General features: G+C 44.1%; 1 protein-coding gene across 1 annotated transcript in view; it reads right to left on the minus strand.

The window, feature by feature from the left end:
- Window positions 1-554: 554 nt before the first annotated feature.
- LOC308635118 (solute carrier organic anion transporter family member 3A1-like) overlaps window positions 555-15,821 on the minus strand; it is a 301,014-nt gene continuing 285,747 nt past the window's right edge. The window contains 2 exon segments of the mRNA XM_081269364.1: window positions 555-1,041; window positions 9,090-9,332. Of these exon segments, the coding sequence (XP_081125490.1) occupies window positions 959-1,041; window positions 9,090-9,332 (326 nt within the window). The 3' untranslated portion in view covers window positions 555-958.

Below are 15,821 nucleotides of genomic sequence, written 5' to 3' on the forward strand. Positions count from 1 at the left end.
TGTGAAAGGCCATTTACTGTACCAACAGGAGCTACATCAGTGCTGTGAAGCACTGAATTCCAGCCAGAAGGTTAGGAAGCAATGAATAGTGACTCTGTGCTAGACACTGCTTCACATGCAGTCTCAAGTCTTGTAGAAAGCAAGGGTTAATAGTCCCATTTTGCAGAGGATGAAACTAGGTCTCAGAGAACTCAGACCACTTAATCATCATCACACCAGTAACAAGTCCTGGGTGTGATAACAAGTACGATTAGAACCCATGCTCTTTTGAATATCTCAAAGCCTATAAATATAGAGCACACATAGCCAGAAGCATTCCTTAGGATCCTTCTACCCAAAGACACAAGAGAAAAGAGAAGAGATTATGGCATGAGACACAGGAAGAATTAAAATAGTGTTTTAATATAATTTTCAGCAAACGTACAGTATGTACTTTACATCACATATTTCTAAACTGCTCATCTGGAAAATATAAGCTGCAAAAATACAGTTACCACACTCAAAAATCTATTGAGTATGTGCTTTTTCCCATCTATATTCTGTGAAACAGGGCAATTTATACCCTCTTCTATTAAAATTGGGCCTTGGCTTATTTCTTTGGAGCTATCGGAACTCTTGGACAGAGAAGAATTCCCAAGAGGGGGTTTTCTAAAGCATGTCAGCAAGTCATCCCTACAGAAGCCAGAGCAGGGATGGGTATAGGGGATTTGCACACCAGGTCCACATTGCTTTAGCAACCCAGAAAAAATGCCTACTTCCAAGGGCTATTGGAGGGCTCTTGACCAGATGTCACCTCCTTAGTCCTTGTCACAGGCCTGCACTTGGGGCCTCAAAGGACCACACATTGGATAATCCACATGGGGACCCTTGGGTTCTCGGGCAGGGCAGAGCACGCTAAGTCAGGCCCGCGAGGTCTATGGGTGATGGTGGGCTGTTCTCTGCCGGAAGAGGACAGCCCTCAGCTTCTCACAAAGGAGTCTTCTGAAGGTGAGTGTGACTCGGGACAGGTTTTCTCGGTCTCAATGTCTTGGTACTCTGTGCCTAAAGGGGGGAGGAGGGAAGAAGAGCCAAGAGGAAAAGATATTGGTGGTCTTTTCTGTGTTTCCTTTTTTATTAGGCTTACATCATAGTATCATGGTTTCCCAGTGGAATGGAGGAGAGTAGGAAGATGAAGCGAAAAAGCATTGGTTCTGGCTCCACACAAACCCCAGAGGGTGATTCCAAGTGCAAAGCCCTTTTCAAAGGCCAAGTCTTTCTAAGAAGGCTATTTACCTATGTGTCCATTCCAACACCTAATCTGAGATTCTTTTATGGGGATAAACAAGTTGTATCTCAATCACTAACTTGTCTTAAGTCATCAATGGCAAACCTAGCTTCCCTCCTAGGACTCTCTGTCACTTTACATCTCTATTAAGGAGGAAGTTGGAAAGACGACTTGACATCACAATGTCATGCTCCCTCCTCCAGCATCTGGGCCACTTCCCCCCCCCCATTCAGTCAAGGATGGTTATCACAGGCTGAATGAAACAGTCTCACAGTCTCCTTACTGGAGCAAGGTTTCTAAACCTATCTGCCCTTCCAAAATAGATGTTGTGGCTTCATTTAAAAAGGTATTAAAAACCCAGCTCATCCCTGTGATGATCTTCAAACTATGCCAGTCTTATTGAATGTGACATGCAGCTTTCCTAGTCAATGATAGCCACAGTGGGGCCACAGAAGTCTCTGTTCATTTATTGTCCTTCTTAGCCTTTGACTTGGTGGTATAAAAGGTGACAGTTTAGAAATGTCACATTTTTACTTGGGATTTTGAAGCGGAGACTTGGCTTACAGAGGAAGGAGCCCATATGATCTGGGCAATTTGTAGCATCCTTGCTCAACTTTTGTAAAGCTCAAGTTCTTATGGTCTTGGGGGTTCTGCTGGAGGTCACGTGGGTGGGGGGGTTTGGAGAGGGTGGGACAGAAGTGAGAGCAATGGGGTGGGTTCTTATTGCATAGTGTAAAATAGAGGTTGATGATTGACTTCTGATGTGGCTCAGGTTGAAGATGGAAGGAGTATTTTTAAAGGTTTTAATTATTAAAGTAAAAGTTTAAATTATCATTTTTAAAAAATTCCTGTATCTATAGGTAAAATCTTGCTGAGGTTCTCATCTACAGCTCTTGGCTCATTTCTCTATGAAACTATAGACTCTGGTGGGTGGTCCCTCGTGGCAAGTGCTCCAGTGGCTTCATAGTGAGATCCACATTCTCACTTTGGTGGTTGTGTGGCATACTGGAAAGGACACGGGTTCAGGAATCAGGCTTGGTATTGGCTCCTGCTGACCTTTTTGACTAGTGAAACCTTGGAAAGTTTGGATTTGCTGAGTTTTAGTTTTCTGAATCTATAAAATGCAAAAAAATTTATACTTACCTCATAGGGCTGGTGTAAGAAGGCTGCTGGGAGCAATACCTGGGATCATGCATTCACAGCACCTGGCATGTGGGTAGGCCTCTTAGTAAACAAGATCTCCCCAGCCCCTTCCCTCCTTTAAGGTGCTAGATTGGAGCACAGTTGGTTTTTAGTTGCATTCCTCTTGTAATTAAACTTCCCTACACTGTATGACTCCAATTCATTTTATAGCCTTAGATTTTAAATCAAATAGTCCTGCCAAACTCGCCTCTGTGAAAGCCATCTTCCATTAGGTTAACATGAATTTAAGGAAGATGTTAATGAAATGGCAAAACCCTCAACCTACAGAAAGCTAAACTCCAGAAAATTTGCTATGTTGTTCCATTTGCTCATAGAACATAGTCATTTCCACCTTATGGAAAAAAGATTTATGATCAACTCCTGATTGTTGACTCGAGTCATTATTTCAAAAACAGAGATGTCTAGACACTGTTCTGGGACTGTGCCTGGGACCTGGGAATAGAGCAAGACATATCTAACCAGTGAGTGGCTTCAGTGTGTTGAAGCCCTGGGTTGGGCCTGAGCTCCCCAGATTGACCGTGTGTGCTGGATTCTCCACTATGCTGATGACTGGCTCTGAGGAATACCTCCACGGCATCTCAGTGCTTTGAAAGTTCATTTCAGAATGCATGAGAATGGATGAATCTCCTGTTACTTGTTACCTATCCATTTCAGGTAGAACATCTCACATAAATGGACCACTGGGATCCACTGGGTAAAGATCAGGTAACGAGGGAAAAGAAAATATCCCCAGAACACAGCTGCCATGATATCCTGCTTATTATATCAGGGGCATGTGAAAGAAAATGGCACCTCCTAGTCCATTCCGTCCAAAGACCAAATGTCCCTGAATTCAAGCAGTCCCTAAATGTGAGGAGGGTCCCCCATATCTTGCCTGGGAGGGAAGGAATACCCCAGTGGTTCAGAATGTGGGCTTTGGACTCATAGATCTGGGTTTGAATCCCAGCTCTGCTTGTGACCTTCAGCAAATTCTGGATCATGCAAGCCTCATTTTCCTCCCCTGTAAAATAAAGCTAATAATGGTTCCTGTCTCACAGGGTTATGGTTTAGATTAAATGAGGTAATACATGAAATAACTTCAGCCTGGCAGCTAGTCAGAGTTAAATGCTTGACAAATGTTAGCTGGAATGATTATTAGCTATTATTAGTACTTGCTGATTATTCTACCTGGCAGATCTATTAGCTTTGGAGTGCCTGTATTTTGTGTTGCTGGAGAGGAGGGAGAGATTTGAAGTTCTCTCCAGAATCTGATTCATTCTTCTTTTCCTAGTCCCTATATGTCTCCTTCAGGTATCCATTTCCATCATTTAAGTTAAAGAAGTGATTACTTTAGGTGAACTATCAAGTGTCAGAGCTAGAATGACACCATAGGTTATACAGTTTATTTTCTCCATGATATTCAAGAGAAAAATAAGGTTGCCTTCAATAAACCCTGACAACAAAGGGATACTTACCTTCTTCTTGGAAATAAATGAGAAGCCTTAATCTCATTCTCGGGGCTGGGAACATTAGGGTTGATGAACACTTACTCCAGGACCCTTTGTGACACTGCTATGACAGTTTTGGGTATGAGGATCTGTCTTACGTATGCTGAGCTGTTCATGCCCCCTAGACATGCAGTGATGCTCAGCATGTGCTCCAGAACAGAGACTGGCACACTACAGCCCTCCCTCCAGTCACGGTCTTTGTAAATAAAGCTTTACTGGAACATAGCCCACTCATTTGTTTACCTGTTGTTTGCTGATCTTAGGCTAAAACAACAGGGTTAAGTAGTAGTGATGGAGACTGGATGACCTATAACACCTATGTGTACAACTTGGCCCTTTGTAGAAATGGCACGTGGGCTTGCTGTGCTGGCCCCCTTTAACGGTGGTCCTTGTCCTCCCACCATCCTCCAGGCAGACACCCGCTGCTCTTTAGTTCTTAGTTCCTAGACCACCCATTCTCTGAAGTCTTCCTGACTCTTGGAACCACAAAGAAACAGCTCTCATTCCCAGACAGACCCCGGCGCTTAACATTTTCCACTGCCTTTGTTCATGTCTAGATCTGTTTCAGCTCCTTGAACTGTGAGCTCCCATAGGGCAGAGGCCATGTCCAGAGGCTGCCACATTGCCAAAATTTAAAACAGGAATGAGTGAATAAATACATGCTTAGAATATGGTACTCATTCCAATGCACCCTCATGTGAAATCATCTCTGCATAGAAAAATCCTGCCACCACATTGATGGCCTTTGAGAAGTAGGAGTTCTTGCCCCTGTCTCTAAGGCAGCCAGGTTCCTGAGGCATAGCTTGTCTTTGTTTTACTGAGCTTCCAACTTTAGGTTGTTTAATCCATGTTTTCCCTGCCATGATGACCAAGGACTCTGGGAAGGGAGACGGGGCTGGGTGCCTGTGGAGTCAGTGTAGGTTTCATATGTTGTTCTAGGCAAAAATCCCTAGAAGACATCTTCCATACATGTGCCACCAGTATTCTTCCAATTTACTCTGGATCAACAATAATACCCTAGAGGAACTGGGGTCCACAGGCTGTCATTTGGGGCTAATTGATCTAAGAAATTAAGTCCTTGAAGCTGTTCAGAGAGGTGGGGTTGGGTATGATTTGGGTGAGTCAGGTATAACAAAGGGGGAAGGGCAGAAAAAAAGTTTATTATTTGAAATCTCAAAACTGATTTCCTGAGCCAAATCTAATTTCATGAATGCCCTATCTTGGAAAAATTGGTGCCCCTTAGTTTTTTGACCTGGATTCTATCCTATAGGTTAGAGGGCAGTAGCCTGAGCACAGAGAGGCAGTCAAGCCCTTACTATTTGTTACTTTCCCTAACTTCTGGCCAGATATTTGGTTCTCCCAAGATAGCAACATATAATCAGGTCAGAATAGCAAAAGGTAGCAAGGGTTCTCCATCTGTTGGACCCAAAACCTGCTTTTCTGGGTTTCTCCACTCATCTGAACCAAAATAAGCCAACAATAGTAGAACATGGTATCAATCTAGCAAACAGAAACAGCAGCTGATCCTGTCCTGATCCTGGTCTTGACTGTATGGTCAGCCCTGTTGATTTCTGCATATTGACCTTTATTGTTTAACACTGCTGAGTGGTATTTTCAGTACTCCACGTGGCGATCAGAACAGACACCTTGGGGCTGGCAGGACTGACTGGGTGGAAAAGAAATCACACTTGCCTGGACCTAAAGCAGCATGCAGCAAAAAGCCAGCGGGATGGGCTGAGGGCAGCCAACAGTTCCCTTGCCTCAGAGGATTTCTCTGTGAGTACATAGAAACTTCTATTTTACATGTTCCTCAAGGAATGGCCACCTCTGGAATGTATGGGAGATCAATACTAAGTAGCCTCAGCAGAATCTTATCCCTGAGAAAATCCCTCTTGTTGAGTGTGGCTGTCACTTCAGGGACCAGCTGGCTGCCCTTGTGTAGAAACTCCTTAAGGGGACTGTGAGAGGAGGATTTTCTTGGTCCTTTATCAGCATGCAGTGGCCTTTTGTAGTGGTAGAGTCCCCCAGGGTGCCTGGAGCCTCAGGGTTTTCATTGGTGGACATGGGAAGAGAGAAGCCAAGCTACAGGTCATCCAGTAGCACACAGCCTCAGCAGAAGGAAGACAGCAAACCCATTCCTCCAGGGAAGGACACTGCCCCAAACTGTGTTTACCTCCAATGGAGAAATGACATTGGTTTTAAAAACAAACTTTCTTGGTCTGCATGTAGGAGTTAACAAAGATCTGTCAAGAGCTGCAAGCCTCCTTTTCATTGATCTTGGGCAAGTTCAACCAAGATGGTAGAGGAGTTTGTAGCGAGCAAGAGAGAGAACTCAGCATTTACTTTCTAGATTTATTCCACCCCTTCCATTTTTTGCTCTCTGTTAAGTCCAAGGCAGATCTTATTAGGGCATCTTTCCATCAAAATAACACTCAAACACACACACACACACACACACGACCAAGAGGCTAGATTTAGCCTTGGATGGTTCTTTATAGCATAAAAGGAAAATTAAAACTAGACTGAATTTTAAAAGGTGATATTGGACACACTTGAAAGCAATTTTCTCACAGGGGGCTTTCAATTTATATTCAATTGTTGCTGAAACTGAGCCCTGGAGTTGGTTTCCTTTGTTATCCTAACATCTCTTCCCATTCCTTGTAAAAGTTTAGGGGAAAGAAAAAAATCCAAGAAGCAAAGCATTTAGGAAATTTTTGCTTGTTTGTTTTTCAAAGTGAATAGTCCCATGAAACACACACCAGGGTCACAGGGCTCAGCATATGGGTACTGCGTTGAGAGGAACACAACAGTATAGGGGAAGGCAGTGACCAATTAGCAGTGTGTTTTCAAAACCAAACCAAAACCTGTACAGAAGGTGACCAAGGCCTTATGAGTGACAAAGCATCTATTTTATATGAACCAGTTGGTGAATTTTTACTAATTAAGGGACTCATGAGCTTCCCATGTTCATGAACAAGGACAGCCTAACACTCCAGAACACAGGCCAATATTTTGGAAGCCTCCTGCCCGAGGTGGCCAATCACACTTGCCCTGCACCATGACAGTGACACAGCTTCCCTTTTGATTGTCTTTACTTGATGCTTTCTCTAGTTTTGTGTTGTCAATCAGACATCCCCATTTACAGTATTTGTAAAAAATTTGGCCCAGCACCCCTCACCCTTTTCTTGCCTTGTGGGTAAACTATAAAAAGGTGTTTGAGGTGAAAAAGCAAACTAACCAACTCAACTTTGGGATCTTTTCAGGTCCGTGAAGAAGCATGAGACCCTTTGTTGTGCATATGCTGTGCTCACCAATGCTCTGTCTCCTTATGGAAATGGTCATACAGGCTTAGTGGGCTGACTGCAAGAGGTTCCCCAAATAATGACAGGGTCATTCTATTTGAGAGTCAGCCACTTTCAAAACACACACAAATACCTCTTAGTTCAAGATTGGCCCTGGAACTCCTATTGACATTTCCATGCACTGGACATGTGATGGCTTCTCGGAGCTTGTGGTCTATTATCACAGATGCCACCGCCTGCTCAACAGCTTGCGTTAGGGAGCTGCACTTTCTCTCTCCTGTCCCCAGAAGCATCACACATACACACAAAACCCACATTGAAGTGTGTCTTCTCTACAGGCTGAAAAGAACGCCTCTTGGAATGTGAAGTTTGAATATAAAAGGGCTTCCCATGACAGTGATCACTGAATCATGGGAAATAAAGCCAGAAGGCAAATTTGCAATTCATCACATTATCCCCTGTTGTCTCAAATGTGATTCTTTTAAAGGCAGGCTGCATTATAGACCCTTTTTGAAGCATTTTTTTTTTCCTTATAACACATTGTATATTCTTGGTTTTTTTCAGAATATCTAAGTGAAAATAAAATGATAAAAATTACAATAGATTAATTGCATCCCTTGAATCACATTATATTTTTGGTGCATTAAAAAATGAGAAAAGTAAAAGCAACCAGCATAATAAATCCGATCTATAGAACTGTGTTAGTGACTGAAGGGTTAACACAGGTTTTAGAAGTAGTTAAAATAGTATTAGAGGATTATACATACAACAGTTTGAAATTCATATGCATTGTATTTTTTTTTTGAAAAAATGGCAAAATGTTTGGCAAATGTAAGCAAATGATTTGGACTGTGTTTGGGGCTCACCGGCTCTGAGCAGGTCAGTCATAGCCAGGCAAGGCCCACAGCTTCCTGAGGTCACTCTGTGGGGCAGGGGGGAGGTGGGCATCACCGCAGGGAGGTGTTGCCAGGGGAAGGGGAGGTGCTGGCCTCCCACCCGGCTCCCCCTTGGACCCTCAGTCTTGAACATGGAAATGGAGCTGGTGAGAGGTGCCAATTATACACTCCAGCATGGATCACCCACTAGCATCGCTGAGAGAACTCTGGGGCCTTGAACCACATGCAGACTGGGTGAATCGTCTACACAGTGACCCATATTGCAAAAGTTAGAGAGGGGCAAGGCTTCCACCCCTCAGACTTGTGCACCTCCCCACCCCCACCAGGAGGGAGAGGGTGGCACCGGGTATGTCACTAGTGCTTAATCTGGCAATGTTCTCAACTTGAACTTGGGTTGGTTGTTTTTGTTTTGTTTTTTAGTAGACTTTTGTTTTTATATGATTTTTGTTTTGTATGTGTGTACATATCCAGAAATGTCCATCCTCCAAGCTGGCCACCACTGTTCCCTGAATTTGGCAGTGTCTGTTGCTTGCAGCTGTCGGCATCCTGAAAACCATGAGGTGCCTTCAAAGTAGACTGTGAGCCCCAGCAGTGCGAGCGTCCTCCAGGACAATCCCATTCTCTCCTTATTCTGAATCCTGTCTGGCTCTGATTTTGAGAAAAAGGACAAAGGTCGTGTGTGTGTGTGTGTGTGTGTGTGTGTGTGTGTGTTGAATTTTTTTTTGGAAACCTTTTTTTCTTTTTTCTTAAGAAAAATGACCCTTTGATTACTAATGCGGAGTTTAGCCCTCCTTTAGTCACTATAAAACAGATTCCATGTTTTCACACCACTCATGGTCTTCCAGGTTATAGATAAATTTTGTCCTATGTGTCTGGTGTGCAGGCACAGGGTCCCTCCCCAGATTGTCTAGGGTCAGAGTAGAGGCAAAGAACTCACTGGTGCTCAGCCCGCCCTCGTGGTTTTTGATGTAGCGTTTATAGTTTTTCCTCAGGCACTGCCACGTGGTGGTGTAGAGGATGAAGGCGAAGGACTTGAGGGCGATGGCGATGCTGACGTACAGGTATCTGTAGACCACGTTGTCATAGAGGATGCAGGCGCCTTGCTCCCCACAGAACGTGCTCCAGAACAGGCAGGTGGAATCGATGCCGGCCCCAAAGATGAGCGGTGGGGGGATGAAGCCTGTGGGAGGGAAGAGGCTGTTGAAGGTTCTGGCTGTGGCTCCCTGTTCCCAGCTGTCTCCTTATAGGCACTGGGAGAGCCTGCTGAACCCAGGGGCTCTATAGCTGGTGGTTCAAACACCAGAGAGCCAAACTGCAGGAACTCAAATCCCATCTCTGCCTGCTGCCCAGACAAGTTATTAAAGCCCTCTGTCCCTGTTTCCCTTTTTGCAAAATGGAGATAATAATAGTCTTTATCAGGGTGGTGTGAAGTCTGTTACTAAACGGGTAGTTTTTAGAATGGTGTGTACCATGCCGTGGTGATATACAGAGTCTGAGAAGGAATAAGCCTTTCCTGAAGGAAAACATGCTTAGTGTCAGTCACTCTGCAAAGCAGCATGGAACTGTGCACACGGTTCTCTTGCATGGGGCCTGTGGGGCTGTGTGTGTACCTAGTAGAGGAGCCAGGGATCAAAAGGGACCAGAAGTTGAACATGAAGTGTGTGTTTAGGTATAAGATGGAAATATGTACATTTATACTGGCAACTTCCCTTCTACAAGATATTACATTTTAAGAAGACTTTTCATTGTGAGCCAGAAAGCAGTTTGAAAACCTCCCAAGAGAACATTTCAGACACCGATAACCAATCGCCAGAAATGTCAAATGAGATGAGAATGTTCACCATCCTTCATTCAGTTCCATAATACTCTATTTGACGGATATGGGTCCTAACTGCACATTAGGATCATCTGGGATGTTCCATGCCAGAACAATGAAATCCAAGTGCCTGGGGTGCAGTCAGACAGCATTTTGAAACTAAAAATTTCCCGGTAAATCTGACCAGTTTAGGAGGGTGGGAGGGTTGGGGAGTCCCTCTGTACTATGGGTAACTAATGGATGAGTCACTAATACCAATTAATTGTTCCATAAATAAGTGTCTGAGACCAGAAGATATCAACACCTTTGGTGAGAGACCTCAGAAGTGAGACATCACTGGAATTAGGTAATGAGATCCCAGCTCTGGGATCCCATGGTTGGTATATTATGTTACCCAAATGCTCATGTATGAGACAATGCAAGAACATTCAGAGGTGAAGTGATTAGATTGTTTGTAACCTCATCAGTGGATTGAGCTACTGATATAGATTCACTGGGTGGTAACCTAGGTAAGCAGGTAGGGTGTGGCCTGATGAGGTGAGACACTGGGGGAATGCTTTGTAAGTCTGCTTGCTGATCCCCATGTGCTGAGCTGCTTTCTTCTACCATGATGCTCTGACTCAACTAAGGCCCAAAGGTATAGAGCTGGCTAACCATGGACTGAACCTCTGGAACTGTGGGCCAAAATGAACTTTTTCTACTCAATGTTGTTTTTGTCAGGAATTTTGGTCACAGCAAAAAAAAAAAAATTCTAACCAGGATCTGGAATGTTCTTCTAGGGCCAACCCCAGAATGACTGAGTTTCATTTTTAAGGACGGTCCCTCTGAGAGCTGCATAAGACATAGTGCCTAAGTCTAGAAAAATGTGTCTACTTATAAAATCAAGCACATGTTTTGGGAGTTCACAGGCCTCTGAAGTTGATGGCCAGAATTACTTGCAGGCAATATGACACTTCGCTCCTCAGAGGGGGCTCAGCAGAGGGAAAAGTTGAAGGAGGTGGGCAGCATGGTACTTGGTTCCTGGGGAGGGTCTCTACTATCCTCTCAGTGCTAGTGAGTTTGGTAAAGCCCCAGCTCCCTCAGTACTTCTCCTTAAAACTCTCCAATTCTGTCTCTTGTTACCCCAAAGAGAGCCCTGCCCGCCTCCCCCAGCCCCAAGAATAATTCTCATTGAAACCTCATTAAACTTGCCAAGCAGCTTGATCTAATAAATAAGCTCTTAAATTCAAAATCCCTCACAACCTGCTCCCTCCTCCCAGCTCACTGGAGGTTTGCAACCCTCCCCACACTCCTGGTGTTCTCACTAACCCCGCCCCCTTCCAGTGGATGCCTTTCTTCATTCTCTGAAAGACAGCCAAGTGGAGGAAGTGCTATGGCAACTGCATAATGGAAACTAAGCCACACGCCACATCATTTAGGTAAAGCACTGGAGATGTGGAGCCAAAGTAAATTATGGATAAATCTGCGGATAAATGGGACTAATTTGGCCTGTTCCTGAGGCACAGTGGGACAATGCACATCCATTCACTGTTCCATTTCTCTGGGCTTTATTTGGTTATGATCAGCTTCCAAATGTTCCTTCCTCTTCTTCCTTTTGCTTCTTATGACCTTTCTTGAGGTCATTTCCCCTTGTCCCAGCCCCCCATCACTGTGAGTGATGGTAATATGGAGAAGACACCCCTGGTGGAAGCTCTGTCCTGGGAAGAGACTCCTGAACACAAATTGGGATTTGGCAAATCAGGTCATACTTAAAGCACATCAAGGGTAATTTTGAATACAAAAGAGCTATTTGTTGAAACTGGTTTAAATGAAAATATCCCTCTAAAATGCCAAAATGTAATGCCTTCACATACCTGTACCTAAGTGGGAATTCTTAGGATATGCAGTTATCTTTAAAGTAGGGCATACCTGAATGTGCTAAAGAGATCAGTTTTATCCTTCCTGTTCCTTGTCGATGAGAATGCCCTGGCAAAAGCCTTCAAGGAGTGAGAAAGCTAAGCGCCCATAAGACTTTCATGTTATGCTCATTATTTTGAAGAGTATTTGTGGTGTAGACTTATGGAACCAAAAAGGCTAGGGCAAGTTGATCTCTCAGTGCCTCAGCTTCTTCACCTTTAAAATGGAGCTAAGTCCACCTGCTTGTTCAGGATTAAGGAAAATACTGCACAAGTGAGGTATCTGAGCATTTTGCAAGGGCCCAGCCCTTCCCTACTTATTCGTGTTTGAGACAGAGGGTTTAGGGTGATATATTAGAATAATCTTCAGGTTGAGTACCTGGAGACTTTCCTTCATGAGATTCCTTTTATATTTCTGAATACAGAGAGGATTGGTATTCTTTTCCTCCATATTCATCTTTTCCTTTTTATTGACTTACAATTCTTTCCCAAAGGGGAATTCTAGCTCTCAGGCCTTAAACTCCAAGTATGCAGAGAATACCAAAGATGAGGATCTGACTGGGTCTTTTCCATTATAGGCCTTTGCCATTCACTCACCTGATTAGTCACAGAAGGGAGTCCTACCCTTGCAACTAATTTTCACACCCAGCCACTCATCCTTCTGTGTTTTTCAGTGGGACTAAAAAGCCAAGAAGTCTCTGCAAGCAGTTGGTTCCCCTGGACCGATGGGAGACTTCTACAATAGGATGACTGTAATACCTAGTCAATTAACTAACCCCCACCGCAGCACTGTATAGTATACTCTCCTATGCCATAACCCCTTTATTTTATATACAAAGAACCTGAGAATGGAAGATATTTGTCCTATATCCTATAGTTCAAAACCCCAAACCCAGTAATTTCTCTTCCTTCTAATTCACAGTCTGTAGATTTGAGATGGTTTTAGAGCTCTTATTGGGGGATTTCCAGGGCTACCGAGAATATTTTATTCACCTTTCTGCTAAGCTTATAGAAGCAAGCTGGTTTTGAAGAGAGGGAAGCACACAGGGGGTTCTGATCTGTGCAAAGTGTGGAGCCCTCCCTGTTACAGGGTGGTTAATGCAGAGAGAAGGTTGGCGCCTTATTTTGTAAACAAGCTCTCTGAGTATTTGGCAGAATGCCTCCAGCAGTAGTGGCAGATATGATACATGTCAGCAGGAAGAGTTGTCAGTTGTTCTTACCACCTCTTTTACAGCCAGGAGCTTACATCTGGAGGTGGTTTCACGGGGCAGGGAAGAGAAGGGGAGTCAGAGAGAGCTGATTTGAGATAGACTCTGCCTCTTGGAAGCTGTGCAACTCTGGGCAAGGTATACAAATCTTCTGAACCTCTGGCTTGCTGTTCATAAAATGGGCATAATTATATTCCTTTGCAGAGTTTTTGCCAGGATTAAATGAGACACCATTTGTGGAGGGTTCTCAAAAAAACTGGGTTCCCTTCCTGTTTCTTAGGACAAAAATATCCAAATCTTAAATTATATAGGTGCAAATCTGTGGCAGAAAACCCTTCAAGCTAAGTTTCTGTAAAACCCTAACTTGCAAGAATACTCCACATCCTCAGTCAATTTTGGAGCATTATCAAGTGCCTTTAGAAGGAAGACATAATGTCTCTTTGTGTGTTGATCATCTTCATTCTGATATGTTCTTGGTTACCTGAGGAGTGAGGTGATGATGGTGTAGAATTAGGGTAGAAATTGTACATTTTGGAAGAATGTTCTCTCTGGACTCTGACAGAGCAGTTCTCCCCTCATTGATAGGGAACAGACAACCCTTTGTTAGGTCAATGAAGGTGACTTAGGAACAAAGCACCTAGCAGCCCCACGCAAAAGAAACACCAATCAGGTGCTGAGGGAACCGCCTGTCAATTGGTGGGGTCTCCTGGCCAATCCTGGATCTCAGCCAGTTCCCCGGACCAACTCCAGTGGGACAAGGGACTCTAAAAATCCCTTCTCCTGTCCCAAGCCCTCCCTTCCTACCCTAAGCCCCATAAAACTCCAATTCAGTCCAGCCCCCATGTGGTTTCTCCTATCTGCTCTGTTGGTCTGATTGAGATTCCACTCCAGGCGAACTATATAAAGCCAAGCCTCCTTCAGTGGCCTTTTAAAATTTGCCTCCTTTTTGGTTCTGGCCATTGCCTGACCTTACACCCTTGAATTAAGGGAATAATTCTATAAACCGGGCCCAGGGTGCTGCCCCCACATGCTTTCTGTCAGAAAGCAATTTATCTGCAACCCTGTCTGATTTAAGTCAATAAGATATGTTATATTCCTCAGCAAACAAGCTATTATTTGCAGGAGAAACATAGACCTGAAATGCCTATAAGAACACAAGTTACCTTAGCAGGGAAGGGCAGGCACTTTTGTGACCTTTACATGGACCAGAGATAAGGATATTTCCATAAAATCTGAAAGAACAGGTTCCAATTAGAACTGGTCAGCATGGGCCAATGTGACTTGCAGTTGTCATATGCCATGGGGACTTGAAAGTCAATGCTGTCCTGCTGTCAGTCAAAAGTTGAGAGGTGGACCTTGGCAGGACTCTCTGGTAACTTTCCTGGGATCTCCAGTAGGGCAGGAGGGACACACTGTCCTTCTCCTGAGAGGACTCACTCTCTGTTGAGAATGTCCCCTTCTCCCTTCCCTTCTAATAAACTGGAATGTTCACAAGAACCAGTAGAAAGGACAGCCATGGCTGCTTCAGCTCCACGGGGACTCTTGCCTGTACCATCACATTCTCTTGCTGGGCAGGGACTTGTGGACAAAGCCGACAGCCACCAGGTCCCCATCTTGGGGGCATGGTGTGGTGGGAGGATATGTGTAGGCTCACTGCTGTTCCTTGCTATCATGGAGAATATTAAAAGGATTAAATCTTACTTCCTATTACACTCTGGCTCAAATTATAGCTATATATATATATATTTCAATGCAAAAATTGCAGCACTGTTTAAAGAAATTGTCTCTGTTTTCCAGAAATCTATTAACAGAGATTAAACATCTGGGCCCCATAGCTTGGCTGTTTAATTCACTCTCAAGGTTGAAAAGGCAGGGCCCTATTTATATTCTTTGGTCTACACTTAAAAGGTGAACTGAAAGGCTTTTGTAAGGGAAATAAATCCACCCTTTATAGGACAAAGGGAAGCTGCAAATGACTCCATTTACATTTAAAAAGATAACCATTCCTCTCCAGCTTACCTGCCAAGACTTGAATTCCTCCATGGAATCTACTTAACCCGGTGGAATTACTCTTACATCCAGTACCAGCCAGAGAGGAATATGGAAAGGTGTATTCTCCTTAAAAGATGGATGAGTTTCTCTGCTTCAGCAATGCCAAGAAAGAGATCGGACTGTTGACATCAGCAAGCATCTTCCAGGGACACCTGACATTCACTTTTCTTAAATTGGCAAAGTCAGGATTTGCTGTGTGTTCTAATTTCATTCCTGGGACCCTTGTTAAAGCCACTTAAAATGCCTGCCCAAAGCCACCTAGATAGTAATGGCATAGGGGTCGCTATGTGAGGCCAGAGCAGCAGGAAGCGCTGAGAGCCTGGTGCCTACCAAATGTTTGCAGATTAAACAGATCAGTGCATGGTGAATGAAGAAGGAAAGGGGGCTTCCGTGCATGCCAACAATGTGTCCTGCTCCCCCTCATCTGGGATTCCTGGGTGAGCCGTGCTTTCCTGCTTTCAAAGGGACATTTAAATGTGCTCAGTTCTCCACTTTTTTCTCTATTCTCGTAGGAGCTCAACAAAGGTTTGCATGACAGCAGGAGTTTCCAAGACACACTTCCCCAGGGTAATTCGTGAATGTGGACAAAACCCCTGGACAATCTGCTCAGGAATGATCCCTTCATATGGAGTTGCACCTCATGGGTGACCTTCCCAGTGCTGTTTGCAGGCATTGGTGGATAGAGGCTGTGTGGTGAG

This window comes from Spermophilus citellus, assembly GCF_964194105.1.
Source record: "Spermophilus citellus genome assembly, chromosome: 16".
Lineage (NCBI taxonomy): Eukaryota > Metazoa > Chordata > Mammalia > Rodentia > Sciuridae > Spermophilus > Spermophilus citellus.